At 43.5% G+C, this 16,976-nt stretch overlaps 1 protein-coding gene across 2 annotated transcripts in view; it reads right to left on the reverse strand.

Annotated features, from left to right (window-relative positions):
* Nucleotides 1-159: 159 nt before the first annotated feature.
* The window catches only part of LOC110982377 (secreted frizzled-related protein 5-like), a 29,931-nt gene continuing 13,114 nt past the window's right edge, over nt 160-16,976 (reverse strand). Inside the window, exons 2-4 of one of the 2 annotated variants that reach the window (XM_022240738.2) lie at nt 13,764-13,823; nt 12,892-12,984; nt 160-4,285 (exon numbers count right to left, since the gene is read on the reverse strand). In XM_022240738.2, coding sequence (XP_022096430.1) covers nt 3,744-4,285; nt 12,892-12,984; nt 13,764-13,823 — 695 coding nt within the window. In that variant the 3' untranslated portion in view covers nt 160-3,743. The remainder of the gene's footprint in view (nt 4,286-12,891; nt 12,985-13,763; nt 13,824-16,976) is intronic. The other variant, XM_022240739.2, reaches the window with a different exon arrangement.

The raw sequence follows: 16,976 nt of genomic DNA on the forward strand, positions 1-16,976 counted from the left end.
CGATTTTCAGTGTATCACCTGACTCGGGAGCACGCGTAGTAAGACTGCATTACAAATATTAATACGCTTATTTTGATCTTTAATTACAATTTGCGATCAATTAAAAGACTGACGATAACGGATTGAAAACAACACAACAAACTGACAGGACGCATCTCGTTGTTCATTACAGGAAGTGTTATTAGATTCTGTCTAGACTAAGTTAGCACTATACAAGAGCACATAACGCGATTGGTGGTGTATATAATGTGGATATTTAAAACAAGGTACATGCAGTGTTAAGAGGTATGTTATAACTCATGTCACTCATATATTTTTAGCCATGTTATCATGGTGAGTTTTTAAATACCTTTTGAAAAATCCCCCCAAGCGTATCAGCTTGAAAACCCTAGCAGGCAAAACCCTGTCGTCTTCTGGCACTAACAGAAAAATAAGGTGAGAGTTACCATTTGCAGCCATCGAAAATATAGCAGACTAAGTAATTTTTTAAAATCGTACCTGATTACATGGTGGCAATGGAACTTAACTTCTTGTGAAGTTATTTAGTCTAAAAAGCCGACTTTTGAGGAAAACAAAAGGTCCACTCCAAAGACTTCTCGACTCCTCGACTTTTTGAAATACGAGACTCGTGTTGCATAAGGCGCGCGGCTATTTTGGCTAGTCATGGACACCGTGTTCATCAAAAAGGCTTCAGCATACGAGTGCATTACCTGCATTTCTGATTTGAAGTTGGTATGCTGCGAGCAATTCAAATCATGACCTGGCAACTCCCGAATCGAGTTACAAGAGACCCGGAACAATTGTGCTAGTTGTCACGACGTAAGTACATGTATTCCAGATAACTTTCACAGGCACCGGTCTTAAGATTATCAGCAATTTTGTCGCTTTAAATACAAAACATGCGCAAACGACAAATGACCCATTCTACCTTAAAAAATGGTCTTTCACCATCTTATCAAATGACGGGAACGTAAGATGACTCATGAACCAGGTTACAGCTCGCGTGACTGTTGTACGTTGATCTACAGGAAGACCAGGCATTGGTGGTAGACCATGAGTTTGAAGACCACGCATCTTACAGGCAAATTCCCTTTGATTCAGCATTCATAAGATTAATGTCTAGGACAGTTTGACAATTCCAAGTTGCCAAAAGCCTACATCATTTGGAGTTCAATCATCTTGATAATGCGCTACATCGAATGCACTTGAAAAACAACGCTTTGAACTTAGCGCGCCAGGCACATATTTACTGTGATCACCGCCATGAAGAGTGCTTCACAAAACATTAAGTAATACTGCATATTACAATTACTGTTGGAAGTCATCTTTTTGGACCTGCTTTGACATTTTGACCCAAAAAGAAATTCTACGACACAGGATAACAGACAGGAAAGCGTTACGTATTATGTTTAAAACTGGCTAGGGGCGTGGTCGCTGATAATCACCTTGACTTCGGTTTGGGTCACTACCAGTGACCACATCCCAATGCGGTTTTAAAACAACACTCTCGAGTACACTGCTGTCTCTTCAATAATGAATACACAGACGGGCTACAAGACTGAAACACAAGGCTTTCCAAAAACGAAAAAGTTACGTGCGATGAAACGGCGCAATGAATCTTGCTCTATCCGAGCAGAAGAAGCTTGCAAGTTCCTCTCAAGGCATACAGGGAAACCGGCGTTAGACAGTAACCCTTTTTACATGTCCGCACCTTCTTCCCTTCAAGTGTAATACCATACCACAGCGGTGCTCAACGATTCGATTTATTCAACAAGGAAATTCCTCTCATACGTGTGCTTTCATACTAAATTACAAGCAATGGCTGTAAATGTCTTAACGTGAATAAACTGTACAAAGATAAAAAACAGCGAAATTAAAATGCAGTGAATAAGTAAAACGTGTATGTGCAACATTAAGTAACTCTCGGTTTAATCATTATGAAGTTAAACGTACTGTTGTCCAAATGACTACAGAAAAACAATAATTGGATGGATATTTTGGTAGAAGGCCTTCAGCGTGCAGAATTCGTTAATTACGCCTAACTCAATTACTCAAGCAGTAAGAAATAAACGGTGGGCTGTTTCGACATAACATGAAGGCTGACACCATAAAGGCTGACTTTAGTCGACAGACGTTCTAACGTCTAACCGTTTGAAACAGATATATCTAACTGAATGCAACAAATCCTAATACGGGCATTTCACCAGAGTGCGCCACCAAGAGTCTCCAACGCGTTGGCCAATCACCATGCGTGAAATGTGTCTTCTCATTCCAACCAACATAGGTGGTCGACACGTCCGGACGTGTCAACCATTGATCTCTTTTTATAACGGAGATCAATGGTGTCAAACCCATTCAAATGCGCGTCGCGTACCGTGGCCACCGCATTGCGAACTCTTGGCGGCGCACTATTGGGAAACGCTCGTATTAAGGCGATTGATAGTATTGATGTCCCTCAAACATCACTCACATACATACATGTACATGAAAGAAATCTTCCTGCTCTGCACTGGCAGCGCACTGCCCCACCTCAGACTATACTGAAGAAAAGCGCCCTCTTTCGAGTCACAGCATTGATTATTTACAATAATTACATCAAGCCATCTTAACGTCACAAAATTCACCATCAGTCAAATTATCTATGCGGACATTCAGTAGAATATACACTGTTGTTGGCCACACATCTATCCCTGTGTTTTTCGATTTGTTGCACAACCAATCCCCGGAAATTCAACACTGATCACTACAATTGAATGGTCGGAGCATTCCCATGTCCCTGTGAACAAGTGAGGCCGCCCGAGGATCAATACGGGCGATTCTCAGTAGTGCGCCTCCGAGAGATTGCGAGGCGTTGGCCAATCACAACGCACGAAATCTGTCAACCCTTTTCAAACGCGCAGTAGCTCGACAGATTTCGCGCACTTTCGCAGCATGTTTACCAAGTTTTGGAGGAGTATTGCTGGTTACCGACAGAAATAATAGGGACGTTATGAGGGAAGTTCAATTTCATAAATAGCACGAAACAGCCCGAAACAGTGGTGACATAAACAGCCCACTGGGGCTACAATTTGAGTTTCCCGGTGAAACATCCATAACTGGTGAGTCTAACCTGGGCCTCCAAAGATGGCGCCTCCTAACTTCCAGCCCTCGGTCTCGACACGCAATCCGGTGAGTAACATAGAGATCAGTGATGTTCATGACAATTTCTTTAAATCCTGGGAATACTGGGGGAGAACAAAAGGGCTCTATTCAGAGAAAGAAAAAACCTTTTGTCTCCACAGGGCTAAAAAGATTTCAAAAGCATTCTATTATTTTTCTGTGGGAGTGTTTTCATTTGAGGACTAGTTCTGCGAGATTTGTTTACATGAGAACCAAGACAATCATTTCTGAACCTGTGTCAAGGTGTAGTGAGTCCGCGATTTGATACATGTATTTTTTACTGAATTGCCAAATTATTTAAAGGCCTCAAAGGGCACCAGTTTACTTATCCAATACAGCAGAGACACTGTCACTGCCAACATTTTAATCAACTTGTCGATGTTCAGTAATACTTCTGCAGAGTAAGTAACAAATCGAAGTTTTCAACTTCGCATCTACAGTTTCGGGTCATTTGACTTTTCCCTCATAGGCGTGTAATAAGAGTCATCTTTTGCGTCTATACATGTACCAGTAAGAGTAAGCCAATCACACAAACAAAAACTCGCTATAAATTACTCTAGAAACCAACGGCGTCTCTGTCCGAATTACTCTCGGTTGTTGCGCCTCTCTTCTCGTTTCTCCTCCCTCCTTTGCTGCCTCCTCTCCTCCCGCGTGAGCTTTCGCTCGGTGGCCGCCTTGGTGGTGGTCTCCGCCGGCCCACCGTCCCGGTCGGGCCGCTCCCTCCGGCCCGGCCGGCCCCGCTTGCCCCCTCGATCCTTCTTGGGCTTCTTGCCGCCGCCGGCCACCGTGGCCGGCGGCTCCGAGGACTCCACCGCTTCGCCGGGGCAGGGCTGGCCAAACTGCCGCGTGGCGTTACGGAACTCCCGGGACTTGGTCCAGATGTGCACGTAGGTCATGTACAGCTTCTTGCCATCCCGGTGGCCCATGACCAGGAAGTTCTCCCGGCCGGGCTGAAGCATGTCGCAACCGCAGTTGGCGCCCTCTCGCGTCAGGAATCGCATTTTGTTCAGATCTTTCTGTTTCAGGCTGCCCTGCTTGATAACCAAATACTTGCCTTCGTTGGTGTCTCCGACATATTTCTTGCCGTCTGATGTTTCTTTGACCTCTTTTAGTCTCATCTTCAATACTGCAGAAAAGGAGAGACACAAAAAAATCTCATTAGCACTAGCAATGAAAGGACGTTATGAGTGTCAAAGGAACTCGCTAAGAAGATCACACGGCACTGTCTTGTGCGCAAATCTATCTAGGACACACGAGCATCCTTTTATAGGTCGGGCATCCGTCCCATGCAGCATAGCCTGGGGGTGGAATATGCCTCCTGGCAAAGTCATCGCTTCCCACTCGAAATTTGGACAAAAACATTAGTATACCTCCGAAAATATTGGGACTTCCCCCCCCCGTACCATCCAGCTCGCCCACGACTCACCCGCTAGGCTGTGAGAACCCCGGATACGCCATTGCCCCTAACCCCCAGAAATGCACCAGAATTGGGCATGGGAAAATTAGATTCAAAGTCAAAGTTAGAGCTGGAGGAGAGAAAGCACGTACAAACATACCACCACGTGAAGACAAACCACTATGCGCACATACGAAATAATTTGCTTAAAGAGAAGTTAAGCTACGTGACAACACTCAAGACTTTGACTCCATTACATTTGTCTTCCTTGAGCTTTTCTTCCCCTCTCTTCATCTCATTTTCCTTTCTGCGGTTTCAAACCCCCAAACCCAAGAATGTGTTTCACCGCGGGACCGGTGAGCCGCCGAGGTTGAATGTCATTGACAGCTGTGATAATACTTCCCCTGGCTTTCCAAACGAAGGCTGCTGTGCTGTTCTGCGGAGTGTGGACTAGCATCAATCACTCCAGCTGGAAATTATCTTAACATTTTTTCCACGCGTATTTTCTATTTTAAAAACAAGCAACGTCCCTTTTTTTCAACGACGGATTTCACAGAGAGGTAGACGTTTTCAATCAGTCAAAATTTTAGGTTTGGACTTGAAATACTATTAGTGTTCTGTATTTAGAATTCTTTCGGGGGGGGCACTGACATGCAGACTTACATAGAGTGACATCATGCGCTTTAACTGAGGAACGATTTCTGTTCGAAACATTATGTTCTCTGCATTGCTGGCAGTAGCGAGTCTTCCTCTGTAGTTTCTAGTGAACCGCTAGTAGAATGTGGCCATATTTTCTTCCAAGGTAAAACTGACTTGCGAGATGGCATTTGCTATGACCTAGCAACGGTTATTCGAAGCTGTGTCGAATTCTAGAGATATTTGTGACCCACTGAGCAAAAAAAACAAAAGGCCCTTAAAGTCATGCTATGTCTCTGCATGCAACAGTCCATTCCGTGCATCTGCCAGAGATCAATTCTAAATTTTACTGTATGCCAGGAATAGAGTGTGCGACAGAGATCCACAATACACAAATGTAATCCTTATTAAAATGCCTCTCTATCCGTGGGCATCACTTCAAATCGATGTGTCACACATAAGCCCAAGGGCCATTTTTGCCGAGCCAATCACATTTGACAACACGATAAAGATTTTCAATGCATATACCGGTGGGCCACTGATGTTCCAACTCTAAATCGAAAGATGAACCCGTGTGCTCAACTGATGGTAACATAAAAACGAAAGTAAGTACATGTAATAGGGAGCAAGGTGAGGCGTCAACGGGAATGGCTGGTACAGAAATCGATGAAAAATGGAGAAAGATCGACAAGAGAGCGTGCTCAAGTATCTTTACTGTGTCAACAAACTTGTTGCGCGCCAAAACGAAAGTTCAAATTCCTCAGACGGAACATTACCTGTCAACATTAATCATTAATCAACGTCATCGAGACGGTGATTTCGTTACTTTTACTCTCTAAATCCCAAAGAGAGAAAATTCACTCTATTCGAGTGAAAACGCAATCCCTCTGATTGAAATTAAGGACCTGACGAATTGGAGTGAAATTTATTTACTCCAAAGATTGAAATTTCACTCGAGTTTCTACTGGAAGGGGCTATTTTCAGCCTTTTTCAGTCTAACTTCAGAGTGATTTTCACTCTGAGAACGTCTTGTCCCTAATTTCACTCTTTCCGATTTAGAGAGTACTTTATTGACTCTAAAATTAGGTTTTTAAAAATTGGAACAGTGTGTAAAAAGATAAACAAAACCGGTAAATAATGACGATTAACTTAAATAGGAAATATCGGTGGAGATAAAATATACCCGTCCCGTCCCCGATGTACTCAAAGGAACAAAGTGTACCTCTAGCTCGAGATCCTCTCTCTGTGTTCTGTTTTAGGCAAAAATAATTACATCATATCCCGCATTTAGCGCTCGAGACGCTGCGCAAAATAGACTGACTAAAGAAACGACGGCAATCGGGCAAGCAGGCATTGATCAACAGCCGCCAGAGTTCGACGACAGATCTCTCGCGACTTCCTTCTGTCACAGTTGAAGCCTTCCGAGTCGAAAAGTAAACTAGTCCCGCCGAAAAAAGGGGGGACCATTTTTCACAAGTGCATCGGACCGCGGCATCAACATGTCAGCCTGTGTCGGGCGTTAGTTTATCCGCCTCCCGGTTTGTGTATATTCGCGCTTTTCCCGTCGACGGTCCTTTGCAGTCACGGCGTGAGCATGTCACGGGGAATGTGACGTGCGGTGTGGCGCAGTGCCCAGCCGGTTTTTGTACAATTAATCACGGGCAACATCACGGCCACCGTGCAGCGACCCAGGGGTCATGACCCCCCGGGTCGTCATTGTTTTGACAACCAGTCCAGTCATCAATCAGTTATTATTATTATTATTATTTTTAGAACGCCGTGATGATGAGTTGACGAGCTGAAAACCAGGCGGAGAGCAAGTCGTTGCGCCACGCTAAGGCTGACGCGACAAAACTTTTCATTACATACACAGGGACAGTTCGTTTGTTTTGAATTTGTCTGTATGCCTGTCTTCATTCGTTTGTTTGTCTATTTATAATTCCTGGGAGCAAACCTTCGAATGTCTCCAAAGGTCTCGTTCTATACGTCGAAGGGTCATCACTGAGTCTGACATTTTCTATTGATCCCCAATAATTAATGAGATTTCCAGCCAATTGAACACTGAAGGCCGCCGCAGAGGCCAAAAACATAACTGTAACCGACCTCCATGGACAAGACTAAAGCAGCTTAATTGCATTTCTATGTTTTTAATCCGGCACCAGGCCAGACACATTCCCCCCCCCTCAAATTGGTCCGAAGGTCTGAAACTTACAAAAGACCAAACCTACGTGGAATGCGCAATGTCCGTGAGCTCTAGTTTTCTGCGTAGTCGTGGTCGTCGCTGGAGGATCTGCGTGTAGGGAGGGGGCGGGAAGTCACACCCCCCATTAGTCAGTTTTGTCGGTAAAATCATGGTGCTGTCGCTAATAATACAGAAGGAAGGGGGACGTCACACAAGTCTCAGGTAAGGGAACCAGACTACAATCATACACAGTTGGTCGGCAGATTTCAGGATGGCACCCCCTTTAAAACGGTGTAACGACGACCGCGGCCTGCAGCCAAAAGCTAGGTTTACGAGTTTACAACTTAGGCGTGTACAGCAACTGATACAACTGCCTTCCCGTTGTTCCTTTCAATTTACGTCAGGCAAGACTGTAATGTTTTTTTTGGGGGGGGGTTGTTCTTGATCTGAGGGCAAATAGAGTACCGAAGTGAATACGTCACGCACACAATTAGTGTGTAGAAGGCATTAGCGCGAGAACCAGCGCGAGAACCAGCGCGTGAACCAACACGCGCGCGCGCTCCATTCGTTTGCACTGCACTTTCTGGTTCACAGTGACGTCACACTTCGGTACTCTATAAGGACTATGTAATCGTAGACACAATAGGTGTGCCCCCTAAATACATCGCGTAGACGTCACTTCCGTCACTGTGCCAAACTTCAGCAGATCTGTATAAAGCATGCGCAATCCAGCGCCATGATGATAATATGTATAATTTGTAGATACCGATAAACCTGTGACGTTTTCACATGCACAGATGTATATCTTTATCAAGTACTTTTATTACAGTTCTTTACTGAATGCATGGCATGCTCACTACGCGTACCAGCGAATGGAATAAAAAATGTTCCGTCTGAAATGCCAAAAATACAAGAAAAGAGATGGGATTTCATGTACCGTGCAAGTAACTACTAACGAGGGCGACTGGGAGAAAATTGTTTTGGTGATGACAAAAGCCGAAGGATAAGAGGGAATAATCACTTAATACGCCTCGTTTGGCGTTCCAATTCTTACGCCCCCTCTCTCTCTGCCCATCACCACTTGAGAAGCGGAGTGCTGCCCGGCATTTTCAACCAATTAGCAAGGTATTCCGTCTGTCCCCGGCTTGACCAAGAATGCGCAGAGGTGTCCAGAGACAACAGATGAAAGGCCTCTACACCGCTCCACGCCAGACTGCTGCGAGTCTCAAGGCTTCTGTCTAAAAAGTCGTCTAACAATGTGCCAAGAAAACCCCAAACCCGGCGATGTGTTTACCACAAAGAGACCGGAGGAAAAAAAAAAGACCATATTTTTCTCGGTCGGGTGAGCGCGGTTTGTCGGGACACTTTGAGGTTACGGCGAGTCGCTCCAGGCGATCCGAAGTTTACTTGGCCCCGTCTGAGCCGCTTCAGACGCCCCGTTCTTGCCCGTCGGTTCGCTTTGCACGCGCTCTTGTAGTACTTCGGGGATAAAGCAGCTTCTTTGTCGGCTAATGTTTCCACGGAGTGCAAATGTAAAAACCAGAACAGAGGGGCGAAGAGGGCGAATCGCCCTTCGAAATCGGACCAACGGGGTTTACCTTCCGTCTTTAATTTGACCGATCCCTTGCAGCAAACGGGCTTCCTTTGAAACCAAGCGCACGTGGTTTGCAATTGAAAAGAAGGCCCACTAAGCACCCTGCACGGACGCCAGTTCCCCTCTTGTTTGGTCCTTGCTCTGCGTTTAAACCTGTACCGTAGACATTAGGGTAGCGATAATCTGGGGACGTGCCAAAGTGTTTTGAAATCAAAAGTAACAGAGGTCAATGTACATATATCTTCACGATTGATATTATAAGATATCTGGTCAGGTCTTAAGTATTTCCTGTCATTAATACATTAGCTCTTGCAAAGTCTCTTGTCACTGATGGTCAAGTCTGAGGTCATTCCAACAGTTAGTCAGTTAAGACTCAAGTTTCTCTTTAAAAAAATGCCGTCCTGTATTTCTAATCAAGAGTCCATGCTCGAATCTACTTCCACTCTCGCTCAGTCCCAAGTGGTCGAATCTCAAGTCACTCTGGTCTATAAATGGTCATATGTAACTCTGGTAATTCTCGGGTCACTCATATCCGCAAAGATCAAGTCTCAAGTCACTCAGATTAATCTCAAGTCATTCAGATCAAGTCTCTGTCCGCTAAGATCAAGTCTCAAGTCACTCAGATCAAGTCTAAAATCAATCTGGCTAATTTCCAAGTCATTCTAACGAAGCCTCAATTTCCCCGGCCAAGTATCATGACACTCTCCTCGAGTTTTATTTAAAAAATCGTTCCTTTCATGTCAAAAAGTCAGTTTAGTCGAAATTCGAATCCAAAGTAAGTCTCAAGCCATTTTGTTACATTTTTAAAGGTTAGCTGCAATCAATTTGTTTTAAGACAAACCTTCAAAAGGTACCTTCGTGTCTCAGTTCAACTTTTCTTTCACCAATTCTACGGGTAATTTTTTTGGCAATGAGCATTTCCATATTCATGGCAAACCTAGGATACTATTCCAGGGAGAAAGCCTCAGTGTTACATTTGTTTGTACACAAAACGTCCTGCATGTTTGCAGATTTCGCTTGGTTAAATTTTCTCCCCTTCTGATTCATTGTTGTTTATGTACGGTACATAGCAATAAGCAAGCATCAATTCCTTTCTCAGAAATGTTTTCAGTCAATAAATTCTGGGTTCACAATTTGAACAGAAAAACATATGCACCGAACTATGTTTTCCCCAGATGTCTTCGCAGCATTAGAAAACATAGACAATGTAAGTTATTTTAAAAAGTGCACTTTTCGATACATTTAACCAAATAGGAAAAAAGAGTCGTCACAAACTCAAGAAGAGTACAAAGTTGCGGGGAAAAAATTGTGTCGAAGTAAATTTCATTGCAGCTGCCCTGGTCGTGCCAGGAATTTGTCACGAAACGGACGTCTTTTTGAGTGGACGATATGATTCTTTGTCAAACAGATGGTCTCGTATTCAGCTTCAGGAAAAACCTCCGGGATGTGACTGTTCCTTTAAGACACTGTCACCCAGCACTAAGATAAATACCACCATGATCCCCTGAGACAGACCGGGTCGCTCTGTGTGGATACGAGAGATCACGACCGCTGCATGCGAGGTTACGGGGTTAACAATATACGTTAGGGAAACTAAACATGCGCGGAGAGAAGTTTGGGAGGACAACAACAACGAACGGGAAGTGAAAACGCACTATCACTGTGTCATCCGTGGGGTGCTGTTATGTTTTATCTCTGTCAAAACTTGCCCCGATGGGCAGCTGCCAATAACCTCTTACTATCTCAGTCAAATGCACCTAACTTCCTGGACTTGATGCACGTCAGAAGCAACCACTTCAGCAGACACAATAGACCACACGCATGACGTGCATGAGACCAACTCTGTCCCAGAGCTTACCCAACACTCACGTATGGATTGAACAAATCGAGGTAAAGTCTATTGCTAATTTCGCAACCTCAACGGCAGAGTAGGCGTCAACACTGTCATCCACGCTGCGTCTGTGGGTTATGGCTACGACTGATGATACATCTGTGGAAGCCGCTGGCTAGCGGCTGCAGCCACTTCGCATGGATGTGTACGTTGCTCCCAGCCGTAGCAAGTTGAATAAAACAAGTCTAAATCTAAAAACACTTAATTTAAACATAAATGTGACCTCACAAAGTGCAGAAATTCATGGCTTATAATGGGTCGGTGTTCTCCAAGCCACAGGGGAGTTAAAGATTTTTATTTCAAGTGTCTGAGGAAGTAAGTGCTACCTCCTCGATGCGTGACAAATTCAAGAAGCCCGTTCCCACTTCGCCACCTCTGGGACTGTAAATCTCCAGATAATGGGCCGCTAGTTTGTTTAGAATGTGATCTAACGGAGATTTTTTCCGCCGCGCTCCGCGTGCCCGGCACTGAAGGACTTACGATGCTCTTGCCGACTGGACCCATTGACTTTATGACCCGCGGTACTGTGTCGTGTAGTCTTCACTGCAGCTTCGAATCGCCGACAGCACAGGTGACAGCTTGATATGGCTGATTTGTGGTGTTACTTGCGCTATTTGCTGGACACACCTTTGCCTTTGCTTTAAGTAACTTTGCAGCTACATCCATGCGGGAGAATCTTCAGAGAGTGCAGAATAATCGTAGTCTGTGAAATGGGTTCCAGACCGACAAAGCCAATTCAGACTTGAATCTAGCCTAAGCGACATGTCCCTGCTCGTGCCTTCGTTTATTATCATTCCCATTAAACTCATGACGTCACTTCCAAGGAGTCGCTCGTTTCACTTCAAAAGGTCCGGTATTTTAAGGGGGTGGATTCCGCACAAACATTTGAGGTTCGGTCGTGATTAGGGCCGGCGATAATTACGCATTTACGGCCAGAAGAGGCTCCCTGCAGCCGATGGTCTGAAAAAATACGAGGCTGGGTTTAAAAAGTGGTGGACGTAAATCACAAAGACAGTGTAAATACGTTTACACTTCTCGGACAATAATTCATTCTGGGAGCTGGCCATTTAAAATCAAAACAAGTTCGCTCGGTTGGAATCTTACTGTTAGAGGCGAAATAAAATGGGAGCTCATTGAGACTTAGAGGCAGCCGTCTATTTCCAGCCGATCTCTGATGTCGTGTCAATCTCTTCGAGTTCTCTCTTTGAATGACAGGAATGCTATCAATCATAACAATGGTATCGATCATATAAATAGGTACGAGACCCATCAACTTAGCAGTATATATAGAGGAACCTAAAATTGGTTGGGACTGAAAATAAATCGATGGCCAATTAACCAAAGTTTCTAAAGGCGTCCAAAGCATTCCTGTTATTCAAATGGCGTTTGGACAATAATTGCAGAATATCTATAAAATGCACTGTTTATTTTGATCTCAGATATAATTCTTTAAAAATAAATACCATTTATTCACAGAGCATTTTTAAATACCCACTAATAGAATACACAGCTTAAAATATACACTATTACATAGCTATGCGTGTTTATCATGTACGCGAATATGAATTGCATCGTTTGCACAGTCATACACTTTAAATTAATCTTTCCTGCCATCTTTGAAATTGAGCCGATCTGGGAACGGGCACTGCTACATTCGGCTAGAATTACTCACCGTGACGTGTTTGTTTCATGAACCAAATGCACCATAATTAACTACCCAACTGGGGCACGGTACAATATCGAGACAAGATACATGTACGACTACGGGAGAAATGTGTTAACGGGAAAAAAATTTGAAACTGCTGTCGACTGAATACGCAACTGGGAAGTGGCAACGCGCTTATTTGTTATCCCACATGTGAAATATCTATGCATTTCCTTTACTTCACGTTTTTGTCATCATTTTATAGTGGAGCCGAAGAGGGTATCTTGCATTACAATTTCACTGTAGTGTCCGCAGATAGAAGACAACCAAATCAGAACAAAACCACAAGTGTGGATTTTTATTGTGTTTCTTTTTCAAACGCACTTACCAAAGTCAGCATTGCAGAAATATTCCACTATCGACGCTGCGTCGGCGTCATCGTGGCACTGTGTAAAGAGTGATCCCACCGCTGCCACCATGCCTGTTGGAAGGTAATCAACTAGAATTAGAAGGTATTCAACAAGGATTAGGGCCTAAAATGTAAGCGGCAAAAACAATCAACCTACGTAGCAGAAAATCACCTTCAACCGCATGGGACTGGTTCCAATAAGTCAGCATTATTGAACTTTCACCGAATTGAGTTATTTGAAGTTAGTCAGAAGCTGTTTTCAGATAACCACTTGTTATTAATGCAGAAAAAAAATCAGATTCACCAAAAGTCCTTGTTTAACACAACATACTCTTAAACTAGTATGAAAAATTGTAAGAGTTCTAGTCACTGTCATGTCACCCTCAACGGCACAAATTACTTCAAGAATGAAAATACCTACGAAGCTTTAACAGGCACGCGTGAAGACTAAGATATCACGGCAATCGTTTGGACCGAAACACCCTCTATTGGTACATGTCAAATCACTGAACATCTAGCCGTTCAACACAATTTGGGAATCCCAGTAAGTTTTGTCCGGAATAGTTTTTCTGACAGAATCAATAATCAATTTTTCTAGCATTTCGTTTTTTAATTTATCGAATTCATTTTGTATTTTTGAAATTTCCCCTAAAATAATGCAATTTTAGATCGTTTAATACTTGTGTATACACGTGACGTCATAGAGTGCCAACTCCGAAAATGTGTGGTGACAATGACCCTCTCACTGACGCCGAACTGAAAGCCATTTCCAAATGCAACCAAAAGAGGGCGCTCGATATGGAGCAAATGGTGACGTCATCTATTCTATGAACAGCAAAGTGAAAACCTGCCTTTCATTGGACGGTGCTTGGAGACCATAGGGAGGGCAGTGGTCGGCAGTGAATTAGCATCTACGCATCGCGAGGGAAGAAGAGTTGAAAGAAAGAGGGTGAGGGTTAAGGTTTCACTTCATGAAATGCAAAGTCATTTATTATGCCAAGACATAGAGATAGGCACTAGGCAGTCAATTTGTTGGCGTGGAAAGGTGAGCATGGGGTGGGGCACCAGCGGTGACCAACCTCTTTCTACGGCACCGTGAGTCGCCAGTGTAAAACTGAGGTTTAAATGACAGTGATGAAACAGTTGGAAGTCTCGAGAAGAGAAAAGAATTGTTATGTAACACACTAATCTGTTAAAGCTAATGTGATCTTCTATTATAATTATGAGACAATGTTTATTCAAGACATTTATATTGAGTTGGGACGAGGGATGAGAAAAGGAGATCGCAATCAAAACCCTTCACACGAGTAGTTCAGTGGTCAAAGACCTCCGAGGTTGCTGACACGGGAGTTAGAACAGATGGATCGTTTGCCTAAGGAAGGGATACGTGTATGGGGAAGGGGATTGATCGCTTCGGTCAGATGACAACTTATCCTCACTGGCTGTTTTGAATAACTAAGAGACTGTAATTAGCATTTAGGTGATGCTGAAAGAGAAGATCTTGCTCTAAAGAAGGGATGAGTATAGATACGAGATAGAAACGGTTTTAAGGGGGTTAGTGGGAAATGTCGACTGCAATGGAAGAAAGAACCCTGTGAAGGAAGAAGACAATTAGGAAATCTGTAAACAAAATGTGAACTTTGGTTTATCACAAATTCGTTCATTCATCCGTATTCTATTATTATTAATCCATGTAAAAAACATAGAAATTTAGCTTCCAATGGTATATTACAACAATCAAAAACTAAAATCTTAGTCAATAAAATATTTTAAAAATACAAAAGGTAAAACCAGTCACAGACTGACACAATACACTTCAACCTCAAAAAAGGAAATAAAATGTTCGCAACATTATGCACAAAATATGAGGGGAAAAAAAGAATATCGAGAGAAGACCGAAGTTATTAACGCCCACGATGTCTTGCTCGTTAACAAGAGAGGGCGTTTGGTTACATAGCAACGGCACACTGTCACGCCCTTGCTCGCAAGCGTATATTGCGTGGATGGTGTGAGAAGGTGCAGCACGAGGAGCGGAAACATCCTTCGCAGCTAATGCTAGCGAGTCGCGCGTCTGGTTCTGCTTCGCGAGGGTGTCAAGCTTGCAAGCTCTGCGAACAAAATGTTTCCCATTCTTCTCCTTTCCACACCCCCAAGCCTGCATATTGAATATTTCCCCTGATCCCGAGCAGCCGTGCTGAGCTTCAGGCGAGGGGTTCATGGGCACAGTCGGAGCTGCGATCCGTCACATCCTGTACTGGTAAGGTCCCAGCGCGTCCACTGCACTTAGGCGTCAAATGTCACTCTTCAGAAGAGCCATTCTTTTATTCTCTCCGACGTGAACTGATTATGTGATATTTCGTTCTCTCTTTCATCAGTTGAGCGGGATATCGTTAAAGCACGATTAAAATTTGCCATGGAGGGGGCATTTTTTTTTTAAGTCTTACGGTCGCCAAAAGCATGGCCGCCCGTGCCGCGATTTGCATTTGACCATAATAATGTAGACAATCTGTGCAAAGGTTTCACGGATAGGCACATAAAAGGAACAGAAAAATTATTTCAAACTGTAACTCGAAATAAACTTACGAATCTTCTTTTTCCTTGACCAACAAGACATCGGGAATTTATCAATCGTAGCCCACAACATCTTGGTAGCGCACCGTGTTGTGAATCGCTCGTATCAGGGTTGTGTCGTAACATAACACGCCACCATGCGAGATTATACGCCTTGAGCAGAAGCACCCCGTCATCGGTTAGAAATAGTCATGTTGGTCGGGAGTTTTATTTTGTTGGTAGCAATGCGACCGTAACGCCTGCATTTCATAGTCGTTCGTGAACCAGCGAAGTTCAGTTCCGACCAAAGGATCCTCCGTTGTAATTGTGCCCTCTCTTGGTCCAACTCGAGGCTGATAGGCTACACGCATCAATAATTAACATGCATTTCAAGGTAGGCATTTCAGGGCAGATTCAAACCACTTGTCTGTTAAAACATACCACACCGAACATTTCAACCCTTTGCTGTAAAATGACATACAATTTGTATAGTTCTCTTGAAATGCATGGTTGAAAGCGCATACTATTATGCTTGTACGTGAAAACAGTTATTTGCAACCCAAGAACACAAGTTCTACTGAACTGAACTGCAACGAGTTCAACGAACTGAATTCAAGGAGAGGCGTATTGCAGTTGATAAAGTCCAACTTCAGTCCGTCTTCAAAACGACTTAAGTGCTCCGAGTGACAAAAGAAACATTATTCAACATGTTTAGGGTAACACAGGGAAACAACCTGCAAAGTTGCAATCGCTACAACTTATAGTCTCGCACCTCCCTACTCAATAAAATGGCACGATCCGGAGCAGAATGGCCTATCGCCATCTTCTTAACAGGGACAAGCAGTGAAAAAGAGGCTGAGCCGTATACAGGCCTACAAAAAGAAAAATCATGCAGCTGTCTCCTTCCAGGTAACAGTCGGTCGATTTTTTTTTCACCCGAAAGCGGTAACTCAAAAGGTCGTTGGGTTAACACCGGGCGTAAGCTCTTAAGACGGGGGATACGATCGTGACGGATTGGTGTTGTGTGTTCGTTGTCCATCTTATTAACCGCATGGCTTCGGGGGAAAAGTCCATATACTTGTCGATAACTTGTCACACTGTTTGACGCATCCCAGCTCCCAAACTACATTCTCCAATAAACCAGACACAGGTTTATTTTTTTTTTTCAAATTTTTGCAGACTGATCAACACTTCATTGGTACAAAAATTCGATACAATATAATTCTGATTGACAGTTATCCATGCCAGTATAGCGAGACAGAATTGCGCTGTAGTTTTTTTACAAAACAAATGCATTTGGGGAAATGCAACCGCACTGAATTCAATAAAACGTATAAGACAAGGACTCGTGAGTGTTTTAGTTCGTGTCAGTTTCGTTCACTTCCATAAATATATTTTTCAAAGTTAATTGCATTATTAATCACCGTTCCTCTTTTTGCAAGAAATCCATGCTGAGACTCAACTCGTCAGATGGTTTGGTTTCACTTTCAGTTATTCCATGTTTTGATCTATTC

This window comes from Acanthaster planci, linkage group LG21 (genome assembly GCF_054643075.1).
Source record: "Acanthaster planci isolate LZ-2023a linkage group LG21, COTS_SCS, whole genome shotgun sequence".
NCBI lineage: Eukaryota > Metazoa > Echinodermata > Asteroidea > Valvatida > Acanthasteridae > Acanthaster > Acanthaster planci.